Genomic DNA, 27,484 nt, shown 5'->3' with positions numbered 1-27,484 from the left:
TTGGGCCCACACATCCAACAACAGATGACTGTGTGAAGAGAATGTGGTGTGTACTCAGGGGTCCCCAGACCTGAGGACATGATCTTGAGTGGCTGGAGGGCAGCATGGTAGAGATGCTTGTGGACCCAGGAAAGGGTCCCTCCCAGCTGAGGGTCATCCCCACTACCTGGATGAGGACCTCGCAGTCTGGTCTGGGTTGCTTTTTCCTGTAGTGCCTGAGGCCCTGGAGGCATCTTTGCAAATGGCTTTGTAGTTAATTTTTTTTTTTTTGAGAGAGTACATAAGCCAGTACAAATTAGATATTTTAATAAGTAAACAGTAATAACAACCTATATTTTCATTATGTGTTACAATTTTCAAAGCATTTTGACAGACATTTGTTTTAGTATTTGTAATAACTTTGTGAGTTTTTTTCCAAATATTATAATAATCCAAAGCACTTTTTCTTTTCCTCACTCAAAATTAAGATTCCACTTATACAGTAATACCAAGAAAATGGAAGTACCATGGACTTAAGGAATCAGATAAACACAGGTCAGAATCCTGGGTCCTGGTGGTGTGGGAATTTAGCCGAGTGTCTTCAAGTGGGCACTTCCTTCCTGAGCAATGAAGATTATATCTGCCTGGTGGCACCATGCAGGGATTAATACCTGAACATAGTCATTGAATAAGTTCCAGCTGCAAATACCATTGCTATATCTTTATTAATTATTCATAATGGGTACAACTAATTAATTTCATCCTCCTCTGCTTATTCCTTATCCTCTTTCTTGAAGGAATTTGCCATTTACTTATGTGTGTTTCAATATGTCGTATGCATAGTTAAGGGCTTCTTGTATAATGATATACCCTGTGTTTATGAAAATAGTTTACTTTCAGAATTCTTAATATTTAGAGTATTATTTTGTTCTCATTTGATGGTGTGTGTATATGTGTGTTGTGTGGTGTGTGTGTGTGTGTGTGTGTGTGTGTTTATGTATTTGTGATGAGCTCATTCTTGTTAGACACTGATATGCCTCTCTCCTCTGCTGGGCCATTTACTTCTGCTTAGGTACACTGTTTGCAAGATTATGGGCTTAATGATTCAAATCTAGTTTGGGCAGGTTTTAGTGTATTTGTCTCTGGTTTGAATGTAATAGGGTTAGGTTTGAATTGCTTAAATGAAACAATTTCTTAGTGAAAGCATTTGTCATGTTGAAAGTTAAAAAATCTCTTTCATACCAGCAGCTACAGGAGCATTTTAGTAGTCTGTCAAATAGAATTTATAAAGGCTATGAATGCTGTTTATATATCTTTTGGGATCTGTTCTAATCCACAGCTGGACTGTTGCAGATTTTGATATGACATGCCGCATGGAGATTCACTTTATTGTAGACCTGGATAAGCCCTGTCTTTTCTTAAAGCTGAGAAGAGCCAAAGTACCTGGTGAAGGGGCTCTGCATCAGGAGGGCCCTCACACTGGTGCTTCATGGTGCAGGCTGGTCTCCATCAGTCAACCACCCTTTTCGGGACCTTTTATGAATTTTATTCAGTGTTTCTTTAGGAAAACAACTTATGACTTCTAGAAGAGCACTTTTCAGCAGTGAGGAGCAGCTCTTTATAAATGTTATGGAGTTGCTCCAATTATTTTAAAGCATTCTTTTATTGACTTACTTAACCTTGTATTAATCATTTTTGGGTTCCTTCCTATGTCAGTGCTGGGACCTCTATTTACTTGTCCTTAGTTTTCCTCCCTGTTGGCCTGACTGAATCACCCCCCTTCTCCTTTGAGTCTGTCCAGTCTTTCTGCAGGAGCCCAGAACTTGGGGTCAAAAAATCAATTCATGTTTAAGCCTGTTCATTTACTGACTTTGTAAGTGAAAATTTTATCATTACTACTGCCCAATTTTTTTCTATCTTGTCTTGATAACAACAGTAAAGGGGAAAAAAGGTAGATTATAATAGCTTAGTAAAACTCTAGTTATTAACTGTGCAGACGAGTGAATGTGAAGTAGTGTTGCAGAGGACTATTTATGCTCCTGAAGCCTGGCAGTTTTTATTCCTTATAAGTGAGGAATTTAGCACATATTTCAGATTTACCAGCTTTTAAAGTAATTTTTAAATTCTGGACCTCTTAGTCCCTTTTCTGCAGCACTTTGTACATAATATTATATTTGTTTATGTGGTTCACATTCTGTATTCTATTTCAGCAGCTAGTATAATTCCTGCATGTATCAGAACTCACTCTTTTTTTGGGTAGATACCAGCGTTTCCCCATCACAGGACACCCCATTGTATTTAAATATCAAAATGTTTTATATCTAAGTTTCAAACATATCTGTTCTTTAAGTGAGACATGAATGTCAGGTAAATTCTCCATCATAATTTCAATGAAAGGGTGATGAAGAACTTAAATGAATTATCCAAAGAGAGTGAAACTTTTATAGATTTTCTCCCAACAATGTGTAAATATAAGCTTGGCTAGCTTGGTATAAATTTTTGTTTTATTTAGTTTTAGTATTTAAAAAATTCTTTAAAACTTAAAAACAATAGTTTAATTTAAATGCAGATCAAAACTACACTGAAATTTCATCTTATTCCAGTCAGAATGGCAGCTGTCAAGAATACCAACAGTAATAAATGCTAGAGAGGATGTGGAGGAAAAGGGACACCCCTGTTGATGGGATTGTAAATTAGCACAAGCACTATGGAAATCAGTTTGGAGGTTCTTAAAATGACCAGGAATAAAATGACCAAATGACCTAGCTATACCACTCCTCAGTATCTATCCTACAGAATTAAATTCAACCTAGTATAGAGATAAATGAATATCCTTGTTAAAGCAGCACAATTCACAATGGAACCAGCCTATATGTCTGTCATTGGATGAACGGATAAAGAAGATATGGTATATGTATGCAATGGAGTTTTATTCAGCCAAAAATAAGAATGAAATTTCGTAATTTGCAGGAAAGTGGATGGAACTTGAGAATATAACATTAAGTGAAATAAACTATATTGAGAAGATCAAGGGTCATATGTTTTCTTTTAAATATGGAAGCTAGAAAGGAAAAAGGAAAAGAAAGGGCTATGTGTGTATGTGTGTGTGGTGGGGAATCTCAGGGAGATCAGAGGGAAATTAGTAGGGTAGAGGAAAGGAACCCTGGGAGGGAGGAAACGCTTGGGAATGATATTGGCCCAATTCTGTTGTTATATCATGTGCATTTACAGATGTGTAACAGTGAATCCCATCATTATGAACAATTATACTGAACCAATTAAAAATATGAAAATACCAGAAAACAAAATGTACTAGTTATTAAAAAAATGTGAAGTTGTTGATTGAATAGTGTCTATAAACCAAGTTTTTTTAATCTTCAAAATTTTTTTTTTTAGTTATAGGTGGACACAACATCTTTTTTTGTTGTTGTTATTTATTTACTTTTATGTGGTGCTGAGGATTGAACCCAGTGCAAGGCAGGTGCTCTGCCACTGAGCTACAAGCCCAGCCCTAAAATAACTTTTGATCAGTTTTGGCTTCAATAACTGAAAGGCCCAAGGGCCTGAGGAAAGCAGAGCAGCCTTAATTCAAACCAGGGCTGGTTGACAGCAGTGGCAGGGCGTGGGTTCATTGCCTTGTGGTGCCTTAGGAACAGTGAATATACCCTCAGGCTCAAATCATCTTTAAAAAATAAATCTTAATAGTGAATATTAATCCCCAGATTAATTCAAAGCTTATTTAAGCCAAAACAGTGATTTGTAAAATAACTATGTGTGTATAAAGAGACAAAAGGTATTTGTTTTAGATATTCTTTTATTTTCCTCTTTAAAATCATAGGTATGCTCAAACATTAATATAAGGTAGAATATATAATTTTTCTAATTTTTACAGCTTGCCTGTGTGACTATTTATTGCTTCAAATGTTAAATGTCACTAATGTATAAAAGGAGTATTTTAAATTCTGATTTTATGGAATTAAATGTTAAATTGAGCATCTATTGTGATTTCTAGATTTTTAAAAATTTCTTTGTCATTTGAAAAGAAAGTAGGCAATTAAAACTATTTTGATGGAAGTCCACACACACATTAATCCTTTTTTTTTTCCCCCGAAGAAGTAGTTTTGGTGTTCCTAATTTCATTGACTCTTTTAGCTGTGCCCAAAGTATTTCCAAGGATTTAATAAGTAGATAATGAAAGATGGGATTTACTTTCTTTTACTAATTAAAGCTGAAGTCATGAATTATTATAATTGCCAAAGCAACTGATGTGTGACTTACTGCTGTTTATTGAGAAAAAACAAAAAAACAAATTTGGCTCATTTATACCATTAGTTCTATAGTTTTCAAACTCTGGGTATTTGTTTATAGAAAATCCCGAGATCATATATGTGGATCAACCTGTGTGTCATGTATCTGTGACTGTGTGCACACATGTCCCTCAGTGTGGGTATGGGCTGAAATACAGGGAGCACTTCCCGTCACAGTGCTTCAGATCCTTACCACGTGTATGTATTTACTCTCATAGAAGAAAACGTCAGTAAGTTAAGTGTGCTTTTGTGTTTCTGCGCATGTTGTTGCTGTGCTTTCTGCAGCAAACACACAGTGTGGGTCAAGAAAACAGGAGCTGCAGATTAGGTGGCTGTCGCCTTCGCTGGGCAGGCTTCCCTTTCTTTCGACCTTTTCCTCCTCCCCTGCCTCAGGTTGGTGTGTGCTGTGAGGACCCACAGAACTCAGGAGGACTGCTGGGTTACTGTGGCTGCAGTTTGTCAAGCAGAGAGTCTCTTTGAGCTTCCCTGATTCACAAAGATCCCAGCATTTTAGAAGCAAGTCCTAGGTACTCTGGTTTTACACGTTAAGAACCTGAGTCCTAAGAGGTGTCCTGTTATAGAATCATTCTAGGACTGGGATCCTGAAATGTTTTTGTCTTTTGAATCATAGCAGTTTTTTGTTTTTTTTTATCATAGACAACAACTAGGTGCAACCGTGGGTGTAGCGACATTCCCCTAGTGGTTTTGTGAGGCGCGTTGGCTTCTTAGTGGTGATGGAAGTCCCAAATCTGAAGCCTCCACCTTTTAACGGGTCCTCCGCTTATCCCAGGCTGCCCATGGCAATCTTATGTTCCTTACACTAAAAAAGCAGTGCGGGAGACTGCGGTGGCACACTGTGTTCCGCGTCAGCCAGAACTGGGGTGTAAGTCCTGCCTTTGCTTCACTCACCCAGTGGCACTTAACCACTGAGCCACATCTCCAGACTTTGTTTATATTTTATTTTAGAGACAGGGTCTCATTGAGTTGTTTAGGGCCTCACTAAGTTGCTAAGGCTGGCTTTGAACTCACAACCCTCCTGCCTCAGCCTTCTGAGCTGCTGGGATTACAGGTGTGTGCCACCTCTCCTGGCTGCCTTGGTCAAGTCACCTCTCTGAACCTCTTGTCCTGAGGATGGAATAATGTCACGAGTCTGAGGTGCCTGGTCCAGGGATGATATGTGTGGATTTCTGAACTGCTTCTAGCTTAATAAGCAAAATGGATCAATTTAAGAACCGCTTTGTTCAGTCGATGCCACCTTTGGGTTCTTCTCCATCAGGCCATGACCCTCCTTTGCACCTGGTGTTTTGCAGTTGTAGCTTGGAGGTGGCAGTCCATACCCTCATTTCAGCAGTCGCTGGAGCATCTGATGGGTGCCTCTTGTACAACCACCTGCTCCAGGCCGTGAGGTGAATGAAGAGTGTACTGATATATTTTAGGCTCTGAAACTTGCACATAGAAAGTCATTGGTAGTTGATGTTTGTTGAAGGAAGAAAGATCCCACTGAGAAGTCTGCTCTGGTGGGAGAGGTATGATGTTCTCTCTTACATAAGGGCAGCATAGAGTTGAACGTGATGTGCTTTGTGAGCATCAACCTGGGAAAGAAAGAGCCACTCTTGCATTCTTGCTGCTCCACTGAGGAAAAACTCAGTTGCTCAGAAAAAGTGAGATTTAATGAGATGAGTGTTGGAGGAGCATGGAGGTGAGGTCTTCAGAGTGTCACATAGAACACTGCCTGCAGTTGCTTGCCGTGTGAGGAGGTAAGGCTGGGCCTTCAGTGCCATCGCGGAGTCAGCCCTTGACGGCCCATGCTTCAGAAGCCAGGCAGGTCTGCTATAGAAACAGGAAAGCCAGTTTGTAGTGCTGACTTGAGATCACGTCTGCCTTTTCCTTATTTGATCAGCTTCTCTCTGGATTCCAGAAGGCCCCAGGGGTGTCTTTATTTTTTTGTGTTTGTTATCTAGCCTGCTATTCCCCTCTATTAGCACGGGCAGTGGGGATTGACTTTGTAGAACCACTGTATATGAATGTCTTCTATTTATGAGGATTCATTGATAACATAGGGAATGTGTCATTACTTGAAAAATCATGGGGATCTAAGAGTCTACATTTTTGAACTTGATTTCATATCACAGCATTGAACCATAAATTCCATCCTCTGCCATTCTGGGTCATAAGCTTCATGGTTATCTTTTTGCCTCTACAGAAATAGAAAAGTTTCAAAAAGGAGAAGGCAAGGATGAAGAAAAGTACATTGACGTGGTGATTAATAAGAACATGAAGCTGGGACAGAAGGTGTTGATTCCTGTAAAACAGTTTCCTAAGGTAAGACCATGAGGTCTACGCTGCAGATGCATTGACTCAACCCGGGGAGTGGGTGGTTGGTTTATATGCTGTTGGGTGTTTTCTAGAGATGTTTCTCTCAACACCCCCCATGTATATATAATTAGAAGCTTGTTTTTAAGTTAATAAGTAGTGTAACAGCAAACTTAGCGGGTTTAGTGGTTCTCTCCTTTCTGTTTGACTTTTGTGTGAGTTGTGGAGCCCCCAAGGAAATTACTTATGAGTCCTGCTGTCAGCGTGGGCAGAGGTCAGACTTGTTTTCTCATTGGCAATATGAAGTTGGACAGTGAGAACTTAAAATGATCATCCGTGTTAAATGCTTAGAACAAGGCTTAGTGCATATATGTTCAAAATGTCATGTATTCTAATGTTATTTTAATTTCTTCTGTTTTGTCTTTTTCTATACATTATTGGTGCATGCTGTTGCACTTGTCAGTAATTTATTTATTTTTTTTTTGTTGCTGAATATTACCACAGTTTATCTCATCTGTTTGCCTAGATAGTTTTCACTTTAGATTGTTAAAAGTTGAACTGCTGTGGGCATTTCTATACAAATAATTTTGAGACACATCTTCTCACTTCTCCTGGGTAAAGTACCGGTGTCATCACTTCTGTGTATTTATTTTTGAAAGACACATGCTTTTTTTTCCTCCTTAAGTGGCCATAACTTGTCACATGTCTACAAATAAAGCATGCAAGTTGTGATTGCCCTATATTATCAATATTTGGTGCTGTCATTTTAAAATTTATTTTAGTTATTTTTATGGTATGTCAGTATCCTTTTTTAATGTCAACTTGCAACTCATAATTTTGTGCAATTTTTCATATACTAATTGACCATTCACATATCTTCTTTTGTGAGGTTTATACCTTTTACCTGTTTGTAAATGAGTTGTGTGTCTTTATCACTGATTGGCAGGAGTTTTGTACATATCATAGAGATAAGTCTTTTGTTAGATATGCTCTTTGCACATATTTGGCTCAGTCTATGGCTTGCCTATTGTTTCTTTGATGGCTTTGTGATAAGCCCACATTCTCAATTTTGATTGGGCCAGATTCATCAGTATTTTCTTTTATGGTTATTGCCTTCTGTGCATTGAAAAATCTTTGCAAACCTTATGGAAATACTAGAGTTCTTGGGAAGTTATGAATATATTCTGTGTTTTCTCTGAAAGCTTTTTATCATTTAGCTCTTACTGTTTCGTGATGCATTTCAGATGAATTTTTGCATATGGTATGACATAGAGTTTTGCTGTGGTTTGAATGCATCTTCCAAAAATTCATGGGCTGGGAATTCAGTCGCTCTGTTCATAAATTAATGGTGTTTGGAGATAAGGTCTTTGGGAGGTAGTCAGGGTTAGATTAGTGTATGAGGGTGGGGCACCTTGATGGCATTGAGTAACTTTATAATAAGTGACATCCAAAATGTCTTGCTCCATGTTATGAGGCAGCAAGAAGGCCCTCAGTGAATTCCAAGCAGATGCTGATACCATATTCTTTGACTTTCCAGTCTCCAGAACTATTAGCCAAAAAAAACTTATGTTTTTTTTTTTTTAAGAATTACCCAGTTTCAGTTATTTTATTATATCAACAGAAAATGTATTAAGACAAAGGTCAGTTTCTTTTTTTTTTTTTTTTTGGTACCATCGATTGACTCCACGAGTGCCACTGAGCCACATCCTCAGCCCTTTTTATTTTTATTTTAGTTTTGAGACAGAGTCTTTCTAAGTTGCTGAGGCTGGCTTTGAACTTGCAATCCTCCTGCTTCAGCCTCCGGAGTCACTGGGATTATAGGTGTGTGCTGCTGCTCCTGGCTCAGGTTCATTTTTTCCCACATGAGCGTCTATTTTTCTCAGAACTGCTTATTGAAAGGTGTTGTCTCTCCTCTAATTTTTTAGCACCTTTAATGGCAATCAGATGGCTGAGTAAATTAAGGTGTATTTCTGAGCTTTTTATTCTGATTCATTGATCTATTCATGGATCCTTATACAAGTACCACTGTGTCTTGTTTTCTGTAGCTTTGTATAGTGAGGCCTGAAAGTTAGATAATGTAGTGTTCCTCCAATTGTGTCCTCTTTTTTCATGATTGCTTAGATACTGTAGGTCCTTTATAGTTCAAAACAAAGTTAAGAATCCATTTGTTAATTTCAACAAAATGACTATGATTATGATTGCAGTTGCAATGAGTCTGTTGAGCACTTTCCTGAATATGGCATATGTCTTTATTTATTTAGATATTCTTTATTTTCTACTGACAGCATTGTAGAGTATGGGTACTTGTAGGGTATGGGTTCTTGTAGGGTATGGGTCTTACATGTTATGTTAAACTTACCCTAGTTATTTTATGCTTTGACACTATTGAATAATGAATCTTTTTAAATTTTCATTTTCCAAGTGTTTGTTTCTAATATGAAATTAGCACATTGTGAATATGAGCTGCTTTGTGAAATCATTAGTCTTTTAGATTTTTGTAGACTTCTTATGATTTCTGTGTACATAATCATATCATCTGCTTTATAAGTTTAATTCTTCCATTACAATTTTTATGCCTTTATATTTATTTTGCTGACAGTAATGTATTGGCTGGTATCTCCAGTGTGACGCTGAGTACATGGTGAGAGAGGAGCCCTTCCCTCATTACCAGTCGAGGAGGAGGGCTCATAGTATTTTTTTTTAATGTCTCTTTCCTGCTCCTTCCTCCCTCTTCCCCCTCTGCCCTTTTGCTTCCTCATTGGGGCTCCTAGTATTTTGTCATCAGATTGACACCAGCTGCATGCTTTCCACTGCCAGTCATTGGGTGGAAGTCCCCTGCTGTTCACGTCTGAGCGTTTTGATCTGGATGGATGGTGAGGTTTCCTGACTGTTTTTCTGCGCCGTCAAAGGCACACAGGTGTAGCTTCCTTTTACTGAGGGAGTCTTGGTCGTGATCTTCTGGGTGGCCTTCGTGCCTCTCCTTGGACACTGCTGGCAGCAGCATGTTGAACTCACGTGGTGATGATCACTGGCATCTGAGTTCTGCCTGGCATGGGCCTAAGGCCCTCTGTGACATTCGTGATATTAGGGTTAGGTTGGTTACATAAACTGAGGGAAGAAGTGTTCTTTTCCTTTTTTTCAGTCAACGTATGTCATATTGGTGTTTTTTCCTTGAAACCATTTGATAGATTTCACCAGTGAAGCCATCTGGAATTTGATGATGTATTCAGTGTTTTTGATTGATAGAACACTAGTCAGATTTTCTCTTTCAATTTTTGTGCAAATTTTATTTTTTTAATGGATCTCTCAGATCTTCATAAGATTTCAGCTATTGTTTCTTCAAATATGTCTTCTGACCCTTTTTCTCTCCTTCTGTCTAGAAAACTTTAATTATACACATATTTGAACTTTTGATGAGAACACTGGGTTTCTGTGCCTCTGTTTCTTTATTGATTTTGTTTTTTATTTTTATATTTTGGTTTTCAGATTGGATGATTTCTATTGCTGCTCTGCTGCACATCTTTTACTTATTCAGTTTTGCTGTACTGTAGTGAACCCAGGCCCTCCCACATGCTGGGGGAGAGCTCTGTTACCTCCAGTAGCACTGTTACAAATTTCACATTGAGACAGAGTCTCACTGGGTTGTCTAGGCGGGCCTTGAACTTGAGATCCTTGTGCCTTAAGGCCCCCAGGCGACTGGGATTATAGGCATGTGCCCACTTCCTACTGCTAGATCTTAAGCTTGGTTTTTTTTCATAAGTTATGTTCATTTTGTTATTAATTCTATCAGTGAAGTTTATTATGCCATGTGTCATAATTATTGTTTCGTAATTTCCTATTTCAGTATTGATATTTTATTGGGGGGGTATGAGAAGTGAGGGAGACATTTTCCTTCTGTTTGAATTTTTTGTTTTTTCATTTATTGCAAGTTTGCCTTTATTTTACTGAGTACAGTTAAAATAGGTGCTTAAATGTCTGTCCTTCAGTTCTGAAGTCCAGGCCATGTTGATTTTATGAGGCAGTGACGTTCTCTTGCCTTGACAGGGAGCCTTTCCGTTCTAGTTCTTCACATTCTACTCATTTTGGATTGCGTTACTGGATTTTATGAATGTATATTGTGGAAACCCTGGATTTTGTTTTATTTCTCTGAAGGATGTAGGTATCTTTGTTTTAACATCTACTTAACTTTGTTAAGCTGTCTTTCAACTTCGTTTTTTGGTAGGAATTCAAATCTTTCCTTAGTCTGACTTTTGCATTTAATTTTTGGCATACATAATTCTGGGGTCAGCTGGGGATTTTAATAAATTTTTTGTACCAAATTTGGGAATCCTCAACTCTGTTTCTTTTCTAGAATTTCTTCCTCAAATTTTAGCATTATGGTTGCTTTGAACCCTGCTACTCAGTCTTTTTTAAAAAGCTCAGAAATTAGTTTGTCCTAGGATGTTTGTTTCAGTCTTGACTCTCAGAATCTGCCTTATTTTTGACCACTCCAGGCTTCCGATTGTTGGCTTTAATATTGTGTTTGGAGCCTAAGAGTTTATGGTGGACACTTCTAGGTAAGGGTGAGTCATCACCCTCCCCTACAGAACTGAGCATGTACTTTTTTATAAACAGAAAACTAGTGATGAACATTTTATAGAATCATTATTAAACAAAGTATGGCCCATGGGAACTTTTGCGAATTGATTCTTTATGCTCAGTAGGTTCTGTATGTTCATTGTGCAGTAGGTAGAAACATCTTCAGATAGAGCCCCTCTTTAATTGGGTTATTTTACTAGATGATGATTAATCTGAAATTAATACTTTGTTGTATTTAAGCTACTATATGAAATACAGTAGATGAATACAGTGTGTGAAATAAAAAATGCAGTTTTCCAGTGTTGACCTTGATCTAGAGGACGACACGTCATCATCTCTCTGTTTAGAATCTCAGAGTCCATGTGAGCACTGGCCATATCTGGGGCAGTTCGCTTAGGAGCCACTGCTTTCAGAATACTGAAGAAGGACAGTTTGGTGAAGGATCGTAAGACATGCACGTTTCAAGCCTGCTTTGTGTGAAAGCTCCTGTGGCTCTCAGTTCCTGGGGGAAGCATTCCTGCTTGTGTCAATTCGCAGGCTGGGCTAGTGGAGGCTGCACTGGCCTCTGCAGTGGCTCATGGAATGCAGCTTGCTGTGGTGTCCGTGCTGGCCAGATGCTTTCAGCTGCCGGGGAGGAGAGAACTGCTACTTGTAATATTCCATTAAATAATGATTTTCATTCATTAAATAATATCTCTCTCTCTCTCTCTCTCTCTCTCTCTCTCTCTCTCTCTCTCGGTACTAGGGATTGAACTCAGGGGCACTTACCTACTGAGCCACATCCCCAGACCCTGCTCTTTTTATTATTTTTTTTTAAATTTTGAGACAGGATCTCACTAAGTTGTTGAGGCAGATTTTCAATTTGCAGTCCTCCTGCCTCAGCCTCCAGAGCCGCTGGCTGGGATTACAGGCATGTGCCACACTCCTGGGGAACAGTTTCTTTTAAGGAACCATCAGTGGGATAGTGGTAACATAATATGGATTGTTCAGTGCTCAAACCTTGGAGTGCATTTGCTCTCTTATGTATCTGAGCTTGTAAGGTGTGAGACTCAACGTGAGCACACGGCACTCTGTTCTGGTGTCTTTTTTTCTTTTTCCAGTTTCTAAACCGTGGGAATTGTTTCTCGTAGTTTTCCTGATAATAAACCCTGATCTCTGTGCTGAGCAGAGTCCCGTAGATGCCATGTCAACCAACCTTGGGTGCAGGTCTCTGTGAGGAACTCAGGGGCACTGCGGTCAGGTTTTTGTTTGTGCTTCATTTGCTGTTCGTTCATCCGTGTGTCTGTCTGTCCAAGCACATACCTGATAGTGATGGAGGATCCTGCTTGGCCGGGCGTCATCGTAGACAAACCAGTGTGATTAAGATTCAGTCTTTGGTCTCAAGAAACTCACAGTTTTGTGGGGGATGCGAACAGTAATTATAGAGTGTTCTGGAAGGTCAGGGAGGAAGATCGTTTTGACCTTCTGGAAGAGTGCTGCTCGGAGGAGGCCGTCTCTGAAGAGGCCAGCTGGGTCAGGGCAGGAGGAAGACCGGGAGAAGCTGAGGAATTCCTCACAACAGAGGAGCACCGTATGTGTGCCAGAGCTATTGGAGACATTAAAACCATTTCCTTTGGCTAAACAGAGGAGTTTCAGTAAAATATCAGGTTTTAATAAGAGTATGAGGGGTTTGTCCATGGTGGTGCAAGGTTACAGTGGAGAGTGGAACATCTCTTGGAGGATGTGTGGGTTCTCCAGGTCAGTAGTTGAACCGTTTCAGGAGAAGCAGTGGCACCCAAGTGACATATTGATCATTGTAGAAGCTGAGGTGTGACATTAAATGTCACGGGCTCTGTCTGTGTATGATGCTCTGTAAGAACATGTACAAAGTGGCCACCTTGTGCTTGGAGCAAGTATTCCAAGATGTTCTGGAGATGCCTAAAAATACATGTAGTGCCGAACTTCGTATAAAGGGCCCCATTAGAAAGATGTTTTCCGTGTGTGTGTGTGTATGCACATATTCATACATACCTGTGATAAAGTTTAATTTACAAATTAAGTACAGAGAATAATTGTAATAGCTAGTGGAATAGAATAATTATACAGTATACTGTGATAAAAGTTACTTAAGACTTACTAATTGTTTATTTCTGGACTTTTCCTGTTACTGTTTTGGTTCAGGATTGATTATAGGCAACTGGACTCTCAACAAGAGAAACTGAGGATAAATGGGTGGTACTATTTTGTGTTATCAAGCGGAAAAAAAGAAAAAGGCAGGCATGTTAGTCAGCTTTCATTGTTGTGACCAAAATGCCTGCCACAAACAGCTTAGAGGAGGAATGATCTATTTTTGTTTCTGGTTACAGAGGTTCTAGTCCATAGCAGGCTGGCTCCATCGCTGTGGGCCTGAGGTGAGGGAGAGCATCCCGAGGAAGAAGGTGGCAGCGGAAAGCTGCTCAGCTCCTGGCAGCCAGGAAGGGGCGGGCTGGGGAGAGGGAGGAAGGAACCAGCGGAAGAAAGAGTCCAGGGTCCCCGGTGCCCTACTTCCTGAAGCCATGCCCCACCCCAACAGTTCCTACCTCCTCCCTGTAATGCAGTCACATTATTAATCCATTCAGTAGATTAATCCACTGGAGAGTTAGAGCCCCCATCCACTCATTTCCCAGGAGCCCATCTATGGAAATTGCTGCTTTGAAGTCTAAGTCTTTAACACACTAACTTTTGGGGGACACTTACTATCTAAACCATATCAGAAGGCATAAAACACAGAAAATTTTCTGGAAAAACCTTTCAGACTCTTTTTAAGAGCAGTTATCTTCTGGAGATTTATTTTATGCAGGATTTTCCACTTTACATGCTTCTGCACTTCAGTTTCTAAACAGTTAATTAGTACAAATTTAGAATTAAAAAAAAGGTTTTCATTTTGGGGGCAGAAGCTATTTGAATGTGTGATTTGAGATATTGTAGTGTGGTTACGATTTTCAAGGTTTAGTGTAAAATTAAAAGCTGTAGGTTTGATCTAGTTTATTACATTTCTTGATGATTTGGTGGTAGTTCTTGTAACTTCCCAGCATCCTGGCATCCTCTGTGAGTAGTAGCTTTGTCTTGACTAGCCTGGTTCCCTACATCAAGTTTTCCTGCAGTGTGAGTGTTGAGATGTGGTGTGTTGGCTGTCATCACAGAGGCTCTTGGGCTAAGGATCACGAGAACAGAAAGAAGTGCTTTTGGAATCCATTTGCTCCTGGAGTGTCAGGATTGGTTTTTTTTTTTTTTTTTTTTTAAATAGTTGTCTTACTTTTTTTTTTTCTTGAATGTTACAGACAATTTAAAATCCATAAATTTGCTACTTGGTGGAAACCTATTCCATGGAATCATGAGCTTAAAGAGTCCCTATGATAATAAATATTTCATGGACATATAGGTGTGTTAAAATGCCCTTTTTATAGCTACTGCTTGATTTCAGATACATAAAATTTTTTTCCCAAGGATTTGTGTGTAAATAATCATTATTTTAAGTGTTCATTTGCTAATTTGTTTATGTAAGGACACATGACAAGAGTGGCTCTACTGCTGAGATGTACCCCAGGCCCCCATGTGGGGTCACAGCATGACATAGCAGACACTGAGTGATTGAATCAGGCCACTTAACAGTGCATCACCTCAAATATTTACATTTATTTATGGTAAGAACATTTAAAATCCTTCCATTTAGCTAATTTGAAATACACATTATTAGCTGTGATACATTCTGTGGAATAAATCACAAAAACTTATTGCCCCTGTCTAACCAAAGCTTTTCCGTTTTTGGTCAGCATCTCTCTTCCTTGTCTACCTTCCCCCGACTCCAGCCAGGCTCTGTAAGAACCATGGTACTCGATCTGAGTCGAATTTGTCCACATTGCATACCCATGTGTGTTTCATTAGAATGATATCCTCCAGTTTCATTCACGTTGTCACAGGCAGCTGGATTTCCTGCTTCTTTAATGCTGTGTAGTATTTCATTCTGCACAGATATCATATTTTTGAAACTTTTTGATGGGTGGAGGGACGTTTTGATTGTTTGCATAACTTGGTTGCTGTGGACAATGCTGCAGTGGGTGTGGGCGGGCAGACACCCTTTCCTTCCTTCAGATGTGCACTTTGGTGGAATTGTTTTAGATATAAAGAGCAGTAATCTGTTTTTTTCAGTTCTAGAAGCTGGGAGGCCCAAGGTCCAGGAGCCAGCCTTGGGTGTCTGGGGAGGACTCTGCTGCTGTTGCATTTTCCTGGCAGAGGTAGAAGGGGGACACTGACTTCACTCCCTCCGGCCCTGTAAAATGGTACTACCACACTCTGGCACTTGCTGTACGGGGCCCCACCTCTTACCAACACCACAGTGCCAGGCACACATTCAAACCACAGCAGCTGGCCGTTAGGGGTCTGGAAACTTGTTGGTGTTGGGGAAGCCCAATTCAAAAAGCAATTACCTAAGCTACATAAATGTATTTTTGTCAGTCACATGGAGTCATTTGGAGTGTCTTTCCTCATGTTCACTAAATCTAGGCACCCTCGGGTGAAGTAGGAAGGCCACCCTGGGTTAGAGGAATTCAGGGACACTCTTGGCCCACAATGGCTGCTGTTTTAAAATGCATGGCCCCTTCCACTTTAGCTCTCCACTCATTTTGACAGCCTACAGGGGGTAGCAGGAACTGGGGGGGGGGGGGGGGTAATGTCAGTCGCTATGGGAGGAGGCATCTTCAGAAATTGATTTGTTTCCTTCTCAGAAGTCTTTCAGCTTCTGGGTTCTTGTACATATGACGCCTATCATAATAATGAGAAAGTTGTTTTCTATAAATTGGATCACATTTGAGAAATATTTTGGTAGTATTTCAAATATTACTTTATACTTTTGAGTTTTCCCCGTCAGAAATCACCTTCAGAACTTAGATTTGTTAAGTGTAGTCCCCAAAGAGCCATTTATCAAGGCACTCCTGAAAGAAACTATTCACATTGTTTTGGAGATTTATTATTATTATTGCAATAATTTTTCTGAACTAAATGAGAAATTACAAAATTTGCCGATATACAATCTTCCTATATGTCCCATAGAGTCTTCTTGTATTCAAAAACCCACAAATTCTCCATAGATGTACTTTGATCACAATGAACTAAATTTAGAAATTACTAACTTCTTTGGTAAATATTGTTGTATATAAACTGTAGATATGTTTTGTTTACTTGTAGGGGAACATGGTAGAGAATTTACCTCAGAATCTGTTGTTGAGCCCACATTACTGGGTTAAATATCTTTAAGTATTGCTATACATTTATTTTGGCTCTTGACCTCATAAATACCACCTGAGTAGATTTACTGAAATTTACATATCTGTGCTGGTATTGGAGATAGGAAATATGGACAGAACTTAATCACTTCTTGTCATGGTTTGAATGTGTACCCCCAAATTTGTTTACTCCCCAAATTCATCTTAATGGTGACTGGAGTTGGGGCCTTGGGGAGTCGGTTTGGATTAGATGAGGTCAGGTGGCATAAGGGCTTCTTGAGAAGAGGAGGCAGGACCTGAGCTGGTACTCTGATTGTGTCCCCCCATGTCAAGTACTTCTGGTACCATGTCATGCCACAGCCAGCAGGAAGGCTGCCTCCAGATGCCTCCAGATGCTGATGCTACACTGTTGGACTTCCCAACCTCCAGAACCATGAGCCAGTAAACATGCATTCTTTATAAATCACCCCTGCTCGGGTTATGCTGTTGTAGCAACAGAAAATGTATCAAAACACCTCTCAGTCCTTTGGAAGAAAATGAGAGAAATTCATACCATGGACTAGACTGAACTTTTGTCAGAACAAATAACTGATACGTGAAGCAAGGGCCACACCCTGTAAAGGGCACTCCAGAGCTTGGTGGCAGAGTGGACAGAAGTCTGGTTGGTTTAGGTCTAGCCTGACTTAATGTGGTGTTCAGCTCTTCTGTGGACCTACTGTGTGTGTCTCTTTTCCCGTGGCGTACTGTTACGCACACCACTACTGGTCACTTCTGTCTGGATGCCCACAGGCATCGCAGAGTGGATGTGTCTGAACTTCTCGCCTGCTCGTCTAGGCCCATCGAGATCCTTCCCTGTGCTTCTTCCCTCAGTAAGTGACGAGCAGCACAGTATACTCGAGTGTCTGTCCAGAAACAAGGACGTCATGCTTTTTCCTCCTTGCTGCTCCCTGGTTACCTGCTCCCTGCTGTCCTTCAGAGACCGTGCATGGGCTTCCTACATGGACTGCAGGCTCTGTGCGTCCCTTGTCACATTGCCAGAACACTGATCCCTCACCCAGTCTATTGTAGGAACCGCTTTCACATATAAATTTTTTGCCTTTGGTTTTAACTCATCCAATTCATTCTCCATATTCTTCCTCAGACTGTTGTCATCTGGGATTTTCTAGATTAACAATTTCAATTTTTTTGTCTTCCTTCTTCCTCCACTGGCATATCCATCCTTGAGCAAATGGAGGTGAAAACAAAGAAGATTGTGTATTACTTGGAGTGTGTGTCTGTCTCTGTTTTGCCCATATAATCTCTCATGGAATAAAGGTGTTTGTCCATTTCATTGATTTTTAAAATTGATAATGTCTATATTACTTGGCCTCTTCACCACTTAGAAACACACAGCATGCTAAAATTACACTCAAGGGAGGAACTCTTAATTTCAGCCACTAATAAAACTTAGTGATTTGTGATGGGAAAATTAGTACATTTAATAAATAATAGTATTTATGTATAGTTTTAATATATACAGTAATCTCTGCAGCAAAGAAAATAAATGGAAACTTTATTGAATAGTGCTATTTGGGGGAAATGATTTTAATTCCACAAGCTTTTTCTGAGAAACCATTATATAGGGAAAATAATGAATCATATGTATCTGTTTATTTCTAAAGAATTAATCAACTAACCCGGGAAACCACGAGTTAGTTACTAAGTTATATAAGGTAAAGATTGAATTAGAGTAAGAGAGGTAGGCAGGCAGAATTTAGGGAAGTGAGGAGAGTTATTTCTAGAGAAAGAATCCTAGGTGTAATCATAAATACGATGAGAACACTCTTCTCACTGGGAACTGTGTCTTTACACCCATTTGTTAAGTGGGGAGTCTCTTGCCTTGGAGGTGGTGCTCTATTAACTTGTGATTGAAGGGGTATAGGATTTTAGACAGAAGACAGACAGCCAGATGTGCTTGTATACACATGGTCACACTGAAGGAGCAAGGCCAGTATGGTGAGGAGACTAATGTAAGGCCCAGGAACATTTGAAGTTGTAACTTAGTGAAGGAAACATTTATTCCTGCCATTGCTGTGGAATGCACTGATGAACCTGCTTCCCTCTGGTCTCCTTCCTTTCTCACAAGTTCTTAGTTCTTAAATTAATTTGCAATATATACTTTATACTGTAACCAATATGTATATTTTTAAATTCTTAGCCAGTCATGGCGGCATATGCCTGTAATCCCAGGGACTTGGGAGGCTGAGGCTGGAAGATCACAAATTTGAGGCCAGCCTGAGCACCTTAGCAAGACCCTGTCTCAAAATAAAAGGGTGGGGGATGTGGCTCATTGGTAAAGCATTCCTGGGTTCAATGCACAATACTAAAAACATTTTTTTAAAAATTTATATACTCTCTTTTGTTTTTATCAACTGACTTCAGACCATCTATAGAGAAATTTAATACTATCTAATACATTACTCCATTATTTTACAGTTGGTTTTGGATGACTTTTTAAACATATTTTCACACATATTTCTTTAATTCATTTTTAATTGGAGGATGCGTTTTAACATTTCTCTTCATGAACACTGTGTTGAAATCCTTAAGTCAGTAAATATTGCATAGGTTTTTTTTTTCAATTTGTATTAGTGCATTCTAATTATGAATAATGTTGAGGTTCATCATTCTGTTCATCAGGCATGGAATATAATTTGCTCCAATTCAATACCCAGTACTTACCCTTTCCTCCTCTCTCCCCCTGTTCTCTTTCCTCTACTCCATTGTTTTTTCTTCTGTTTATTTTAGTTTAATTTTTCTGTGAATGCAGTTCAGATATACATAAAGTTGAAATTCATTCTGGTATATGCATATATGTACATAGAATAAATTTGACCCAACAATCCTATCATTCCTTCCTTTACTCACCCTCCTCCCTTGATTCATATACTCTGCTCCACTCATCTCTCTTTTATTTTCATGAAATTCACCCCATCCCCTGTGTCTCCCCTATGCACCCTAATTTGGTCTAGCTTCCTTGTATATGAGAAACCATTCAAACCTTGACTTCTTGCATTGGCTTATTTCACTTAGCATAATATTCTCCAGTTCCATCCAATTACCACCAAATGCCATAATTCATTTTATGGCTGAATAAAACACCATTGTGTGTATATATACCACAATTTTCTGAAATCTTTCATCTGTTGACAGGCATCTGGGAAGGTTCCATAACTTGGCTGTTGTGAATTGTGCTGCTGTACACATTGAGGCAGCTCTGTGACTGTAGTGTAAGGATTTTAAATCTTTTGAATATATACCAAGGGGTGAGATAGATGGATCATATGGTGGCTCCATGCTCAGGTTTTGATAAATTCCCATACTTTCCATAGGTGTTATACTAATTTGCACAGTGTTCCACCAACAATGTATAATAAGTATACCTTTTTCTCCACATCCTCTCCAGCATTTGTAATTATTTCTTATTTTTGATAATTGCCATTCTGACTGGAATGAGATGAAATCTCAGTGTAGTTTTTAATTTGCAATATCCCAATTGCCAGAGATGTTCAATGTTTTTTTGATGTATTTGTTAGCCATATGTATTTCTTTTGAGAAGTGTCTCTCATTCTTTTGCTCATTTATTTATTGAGTTATTTTGGTTTTGGTGTTGAGCTTTTTGAGTTCTTCATATATTCTGGATATAAATCCCCTGTCTAACTGCCAGGTAGCAAAGATCACTTATTCTGTTTTTTTGTTTCCTTTGATGTACATATATGTATATATTTTAAATTTGCTGGTGTCCTACTTGTTGATCTCTGTTTTTGTTTTTTCCACATTAGGAGTCTTGTTAAATCATTGCTTCTGCCAGTATGTTGGCTTGTTGAGCCTACATGTTCTTCTAGCAGTTATATAGTTTCTGGTCTAATTCCTAGGTTTGATCCATTTTGAGTTGACTTTGTTCAGGATGAGAGAGAGGAATCAAATTTCATTCTTCATCAGTATATCCATTTCCCACCACCATTTGTTAAAAAGGCTGCCTTTGTCAAGTATCAGATGACTGTGTCCATGTGGGTGTCTCTCTGTGTCTTCCTGTCTGTTCTGGTGTCAGTGGCATGCTGTTTTTGTTAGTATAGCTCTACAGCATTATTTGAGGTCCAGTATCATCATGCTTTCAGCATTACTCTTTTTGCTCCAAAATGCTTTTGCTATTCTGAGTCTCTGATTCTTCCAAATGAATTTTAGAACGTTTTTGTTTGTTTATTTGTCTCTAGTTCTGTCAGGAACATCTTTGGTGCTTTAATGGGAATTTCATTGAATCTATTTTTGCATTTGGTATTATGTCCATTTTGATAGTATTAATTCTGTCTATGAGAATACATGGAAATTTTTTTCCCATTTTTTAAAGTCTTCTTCAGTTTATTTCTTCAGTATTTTGTTGTATCAGTTTTTCACCTGATTCATTAGATTATTTTCAAGTATTTTACTTAATTTTTTTGAGATTATTGTGATGGGGATGGTTTTCCTAATTTCTTTTTTAGTAGATTCTTTTTTGGTAGTATGGGAAAGATTTATTTATATATAAAAATAAATCTATTTTTATTTATGTGGATCATACATCCTTCTACTTTGCTAAATTGTTTATCTTCTAAAAGTCTTCTGGTAGAGTTTGTAGGGTCTTCTAAGTAAAAGATCATATCATCAGCAAACAGGTAATTTGACTTTTTTGCCTATTTGTATCCCTTTAATTTCCTTCTCTTGCCTGATTGTTCTCACTAGAGTTTCATGGACTCTGTTGAATAGTAGTGGTGAGAGTCAACATCCTTATCTTGTTCATGATTTTAGAGGAAATGCTTTCAGTTTTTCTCCATTAAGTATGATGTTGGCCTTAGGTTTGTCATTGTATATATGAATATAGATAGATTGCCTTTGCATCGGGGAGATAAGTTCCTTCTATCTGTAGTTTCTCTAGTGTTTTCAGTGGGTGCTGGACTTTTTCAAATGCATATGCTGCATCTATTTATGTAATCATGTGATTTTTTTTTTCCTACTTCTACTTATGTGATGAATTGTGTTGATTGATTTCTTTATGTTAAATCATCCTGGCCTCTCTGAGATGAAAGCCACTTGATCATGGTGTACTATCTTCTTCATGTGTTTTTGAATGTAATTTGCCAATTTTTTATTAAGTATTTTTACATTTGTGTTCATCAGTGATAACTGGTCTGAAGTTTTCTTTCCTTGATGTCTTTGTCTTGTTTTGGTATCTGGATGACTGACTTCATAAAATGAATTTGTATTCCCTCCTTTTCTATATCATGGAATAATTTGAGGAGGATGGGCATTATTTCTTCTTTAACAATCTACTAGAATTTGGGTGAGGATTTATCTGGTCCTTGGATTTTTTTGTGGGGAGGCTTTTAATGATTATTTCAATTTCATTACTTGACATTGGTCTTTTTAAGTTTTCTGTATTGTGCTGGTTCATCCCAAGTAGGACATATGTCTAGGAATTTAATATTTTCTAGCTTATTAGAATATAAATTTTCAAAGCAGTTTCTAATGATCCTCTGGATTTCAGAAGTAGCTGTGTTGATATCTTCTTTTTTCATTTCTAATTTTGTTGATTTAGGTTAAGTTATATTTTTCTTTTAGATATTTTGGATAAGGCTTTATCTGTCTTGTTTATTTTTTCAAAGAACCAACTCTGTTTCACTGGTCCTTTGTACTTTTTTTGTTTTCAATTCCATTGATTATAATCCATTTTTAATTATTAGTATTAGTTCTTCATTTTCTAGGGTCTTTAGCTCTAACATTAGGTTTATTTATTTAATATCTTTCTATTGTTAGTGTAAAGACTCAGTGCTATAACTTTCCTCTTAGAAATGCCTATATACTGATCCCTGAGATTTTATTTCTAAGAATTTTTTTTTTATTTCTCTTCTAATTACTTCTGTCATCTATTCCTCATTCAAAAGTGTGTTATATAATGTCCAGGTGCTATAATGCTTTTTTTCTTTGTCATTAATTTCTACTTTCATTCCATTATGATTTGATAGGACACAGGGATTATCTTTCCCTTTCTCTTTCTCCTCTCTCTATTTTGTGTTTGTTAAGATTGTGCTCTAAAACATGATGTATTTTAGAGGCAGTTCCATGTGTCACTGAGAATAAAGTGAATTCTGTTGTTAGTGAATGAAATATTATATAGATATCTGTTAGGTCATACAGACATAAAGTAAATAAAGACCTATGTAATGGTGAGAGAGGTGTGTTGAAATCACCAAATATTATTGTATTGTGGTCTATTTGATTCTTTATATTGAGAAGAAATTGTTTTATGTAGGTAAATGCACTGTTCTTTAGGGCATAAATATATATAATCATTATAGCTTGTTTTTAGATGATTGATCTTCTTTGTCTCTTCTGATTAATTTTAGCACAGAGTCTACTTTTCTGCTGTAAGAGTAGCTACCCCTGCTTTCTTTTGGTTTCCATTTGCATGATATATTGTTTCTTATTCCTTCACCTTCAGGCTATGGGTGTTTTTGCCTGTAATGTGAGACTTTGGTAAACGAGATGTAGTTGGGTCTTGTTTTTTAATCTAATATGCCAATCTATGCCTTTTGATTAACATTTAGATCATTTACCTTCAGTGTGGTTTTAGAAAGTTGATTTTTATTTTCTGACATTTGGATTTATTTCTAATGCTTAATTCTGGCTTGATTCTCCTTTAATTCACTGTTGTTCCAGTTCACTTCATTCCTGTGTTGGTTTTCGTTTTATTTTTCATTTCTTCTACCTGAAATATTTTTTTACATGAAATATTTCATTGAGTATGTTTTGTAGTACAAGCATAGTTGTTATGAATTCTTAGTTTATGTTTATCATGGTAAGTTTAAATTTCCATTGTGATTCCGAAGGATAGTTTTGCTGGGTATAATTATTATTATCATCATCATTATCACCATCATCATCATTATCATCATCATCATCATCAACATCATCTTGGTTTTGACACCCATTTTCTGTCAGTGCTGACTTTTAAGGTCTGAATTAAGAAATTGTTTGAAATTTGAATTGGCTTACTTCTAAATGTGACCTTCCAGTTTTCTCTTTTTACCTTTTAAAATTCTATTCTCTTTATGTATATTAGGCATTTTCATTATAGTGAGTCTTGGAGAGGATCTTTTTTTAAAAAAAAAAAAATATTTATTTTTTAGTTGTAGTTGGACACTATATCTTTATTTGATTTATTTTTATGTGCTAAGGATCGAACCCGGGGCCTCGCACATGCTAGGCGAGCTCTCTACCACTGGGCCACAATCCCAGCCCAAGGATCTTTTTTGATCTTATCTATTTAGTGTTCATTATGCCTCTTGTGTTTGGATTTCCATCTAAATCCAAGATTTGGAAAATATTATATTATTTCATTGATAAAAATTTTGCATTCCCGTAGTGTATATTTCAGAGTCATCTGCTACCCCAGTGATTTGTACATTTGGTCTCTTAATGTTTTCCTGGGTTTCTTGAACATTGTGGTCATAGTCTCTTACAATCTTTTCTTTATGATTAAATTATTTTCAAGATCATATAATTTGCCTTCAGGGCCTGAGAATCTATCTTTAAAGTGGTTGAATCTATTGGTGATGCTTTTCGTTGAATTTTAATTTAACTTATTGAGTAATTCATATTCAGCACTTCTGTTTGGTACTTTTTAAAAAAATCTCTCTTTATTCAAGTGATATTTCACTTTATATATATATTATATGATAATTGGTGACATTTTCTTTTAGCTCATTGAACATTTTAACTATGAACTTTCTAAATTTTTTCTCCAACATTTACTTCCTCCACTGTGGTGTCGATGGGGTCAATATTTGCTGTGTTGGGGGTTGTTTTTGGTCTTCTCACTTGGTTTTACATACTGTTTGTAAGCTTATCCATCTCTTGGGATGATTATCACTTCTTTATGCAGCAGACTCAGTACTGAGCTTCTTAAGAGCCCTGATCAGGTGACTATCCAGGTATTGATACTTTTCACACAATCCGTGTCCTCTACTATTCCCATTATCTGTCTCACTTAGAGAAAAGACTCTAAACTCTCTTTACTACAATCATTTCAAAGCAAAGCCACATACTATTCAGTCTTAGGAAAAACCAAAAACTTGTTGTTCTGTTCTCAATAGTTCCTTTAGTCTAGGTATAAACTTGGAATAATGTTCTGCAATAGGTTGAAAAGTTAGTTTAGATATATAAAATTGCCATAACATTAAATAGGAACCGAAAAGGGGAAAAGAGAAATTTTGGGCAAAAGAAGAGAGATGAAAAGGTGGAAAAACTAATACACACCACGGTAAAATGAAGAAGATGGATGCGGGCGGGGTTCAGGCAGTAGTGGGTAATGTGAGAGGGAGACAGGAGGAAGGAGGAGCTTGTGTAAGCCAGGCTAGGAAAACAAAAACAGCATGATTTCATTTCATGCTTTAAAACATTACAAGAAATACAAGTAAATGGGTTGAGAGCACAGTATTGAACACTAGGGTAACAACTATGGAATAAAAATGAAGAGTAATATATACACAATCATAGTTGACAGAAGAGCTATTTAGAGTAAGCCATGCCAAGTTGAAGAAAATTCTTACTGAGTCTCAGTCTGGATTTCATCAGGATTTGGAGCCTTCAGCTTTGGGTCCCTCCAAAAGCCTTTAGAACATGTCCGTCACTCTTCACTTTTGGGTCCCCCCAACAACTGCCCTGATTGTTGTGGACTTCCCAACAGCTGGTTCTAAGTCAGTCAGCCCAGGGGCCTGAGGCTGGATACTCTCGGGTACGTGCTGTGTCTGTTGGCTGTTTCTATGGTGTGCAGAAGCACAGGATGTGGACTCCGGACTATCACTCTGACTATACTTGCTGCTTCCACAGGGTCCTCTTCAGAGTGGCAGAGAGCCTGGTGGCTGTCTGTGAGGGTGGGACCTGTGGTTGTGGACTGTCTGTGGGTGGTCTGTGGTACCAAAACATTCTCCCTTTCCCACCCAGATCACTGCGACTGGGAACGTGCCTCAGCAGGTCTGCCTTGTGGAACTCCCAGTGCTCCAGCTTGTGGGTCCTAGGCACCTCTCCTGGCTGTTTCCTGGGACAGACACAACCATCCTGCCCTCTTCTTTTTTCTCCAAAAGAGAAATGCAGCAGAGGACAGTGAGTGCAGGTTCAGAATGTGAGCAGAGGTGTCTGGAGAAGGTCTCAGGGCAGTCTGATGGGGAGGGCGCTGTAGGGAAGGAGCTGCACATGAACTTAAGCAATTGATTTTGTTCTTTTTTTAATGTAAATTTCTGCCATTGTTAAAATTCATATCAATGTGGAACATATAAGCTGTGACCAAATACAAAGAGAGTGAAGCCACCTGCGCTTCATCTGTGTTTTAATCCAGACTGACCCTGGTGCCACGCAGCCCCCTGGGTGTGTGTCTCTTGCTCTTCCCTAGTCTCTGCTCCTCTGTTCTCCTCCTCCACTCAGTCCAGCCTTGTCACTGTGTTTCTCAGAAGGTCCTCTGTGTGGAGGGCTTTTGCCTTCACCTTGCAGGGAAACTCTGTTTCCAGGTCCTGGCATGGGCACCACTCCCGATAGCCTCACAGAGGCCAGCTTTCTGTAACTGTCCCTGCAGTCCGGGGGTCCTGCACTCTGTTGTTGCTTCCCTTCTCTAGTTAGCAGGCATTGTTACTGCTAAGCACGTTTTACTTATCATCTGCCTCCTCTCACTGTAGCTCTCATAGGTCCTAAGAACAAGTTCTTGCCTTTGTCTCTACTCAGCACCTAGAGCATATTCCCCCTGGGACTGTAATGACACTAGCTGAGGGCTGTGCACTGGCCTGAGGAGAGTTCTGCTGAATTTGTTAATATTACAAAGAATAAAATGAAACAGTTGTTGCTTTTGTAGACTAAGGCTTTTTATTTTATTTTTTTCAGGAGGGAGGCAGAATGGATGAGTCCAGGGGAGCATCAGCAGTGGTGCTTTCCTCTGGCCCACCAGCTCACAGGGAGGGGTTTCAGGATGCTTCCTGATCTTCCCTGGGAGCATCTGCAGCTCAAGGGAGTCCTGCAGAGAACACCTTAAAAATGGTGCAGCCCTCCTAATTCAGGGCCTTTAGGACTTCATGCTTTCATGCTAGCCCCGCAAGATGTCTTTTGGAGATATGTGGGGTTAGTATTTGCCCTAGGACTTAGCATTAATTTGTATTCTATGCAGCCTTTTTTGGTTTGTTTGTTTTACTGTTTTGAGGGTGGGAGTGACTTGACGTTCTTTCCAGCCCTTTACATCTGAACTGAATGTCTGTTCCTGGAGCAGGGTGGTTTTGAAAAACTGAAAACAGTCTGGAATGGCTTAAGTCAGAGGCAGGAGCAGTGACTGGAAGGTGAGCAAGCTTGCTCAGGAGGGCTTCAGCGCCAGAACAGGACATCAGATAGCAGGACAGACATGGTCTAAGCCAAGAGTAAGGTCAGCCTGGAGTTTCAGAAAGACCTCTGCTGATAGAAGGAGACAGCAATGATGCAGAGAGGACTCCACAGTGGTCTGCCGGAAAGGAGATGGTGGCCTGGACTAGGGTGGTGGTGTAGGGAAGAGAAAAATGGATAATTTTTAGTGATAATTCATAGGTAAAATTGTTAAGATTTAAACCAGTTAGTACATTGAGCATGAATTAGTAGCCTTCCTGCCAGGTGTTAGAGTAGAGCCATGAACGTGGAAGGCCAGGCCATTGCTCCGAGAGGATGTTGGTCTGCGTATGAGTTACTGTGTGGAGGGCACCTTTGCTGGCCGCTGAACTCTGGAAGAACAGATTTGAAGCTGGGGTGGAGAGGGTTACAAGTTGCCTTGGGTGTTGAGTTAGAGATCAGTAAAGCATCCCTTTGTTCCACTATCAGCTTTTTGATGAGCACCCAGTTAAGGGAAAGGGGAACCTTTTAGTGAAGACCATGCCATGTTCTTCGGGTTGAGTTGTTTGTGAAATGACAGCTTAACTTAATTGTTCCCCAGGGAACATTGTCAAGCCACAAATAGAGTTTAGCTCAATTAAGAATAGTTCAGAAAGG

General features: G+C 38.8%; 1 protein-coding gene across 4 annotated transcripts in view; it reads left to right on the top strand.

Annotated features, from left to right (window-relative positions):
* Khdrbs3 (KH RNA binding domain containing, signal transduction associated 3) overlaps positions 1-27,484 on the top strand; it is a 178,299-nt gene that overhangs the window by 43,986 nt on the left and 106,829 nt on the right. For all 4 annotated transcript variants that reach the window (XR_009227193.1, XM_046449199.2, XM_046449200.2 and 1 more), the window contains exon 2: positions 6,490-6,608. Coding sequence is in view for 3 of the 4 variants with exons in the window: in XM_046449199.2 (XP_046305155.1) it covers positions 6,490-6,608 (119 nt within the window). In the remaining variant the exon portion in view is untranslated. The remainder of the gene's footprint in view (positions 1-6,489; positions 6,609-27,484) is intronic.

This window comes from Marmota monax, unplaced genomic scaffold, assembly GCF_021218885.2.
Source record: "Marmota monax isolate L192 unplaced genomic scaffold, Marmota_monax_Labrador192_F-V1.1 WCK01_AAM20220418_F8-fsc00073, whole genome shotgun sequence".
Lineage (NCBI taxonomy): Eukaryota > Metazoa > Chordata > Mammalia > Rodentia > Sciuridae > Marmota > Marmota monax.
The sequence above is the reverse complement of the archived record's forward strand: the minus strand, read 5'-3'. Positions and strand labels throughout refer to the sequence as shown.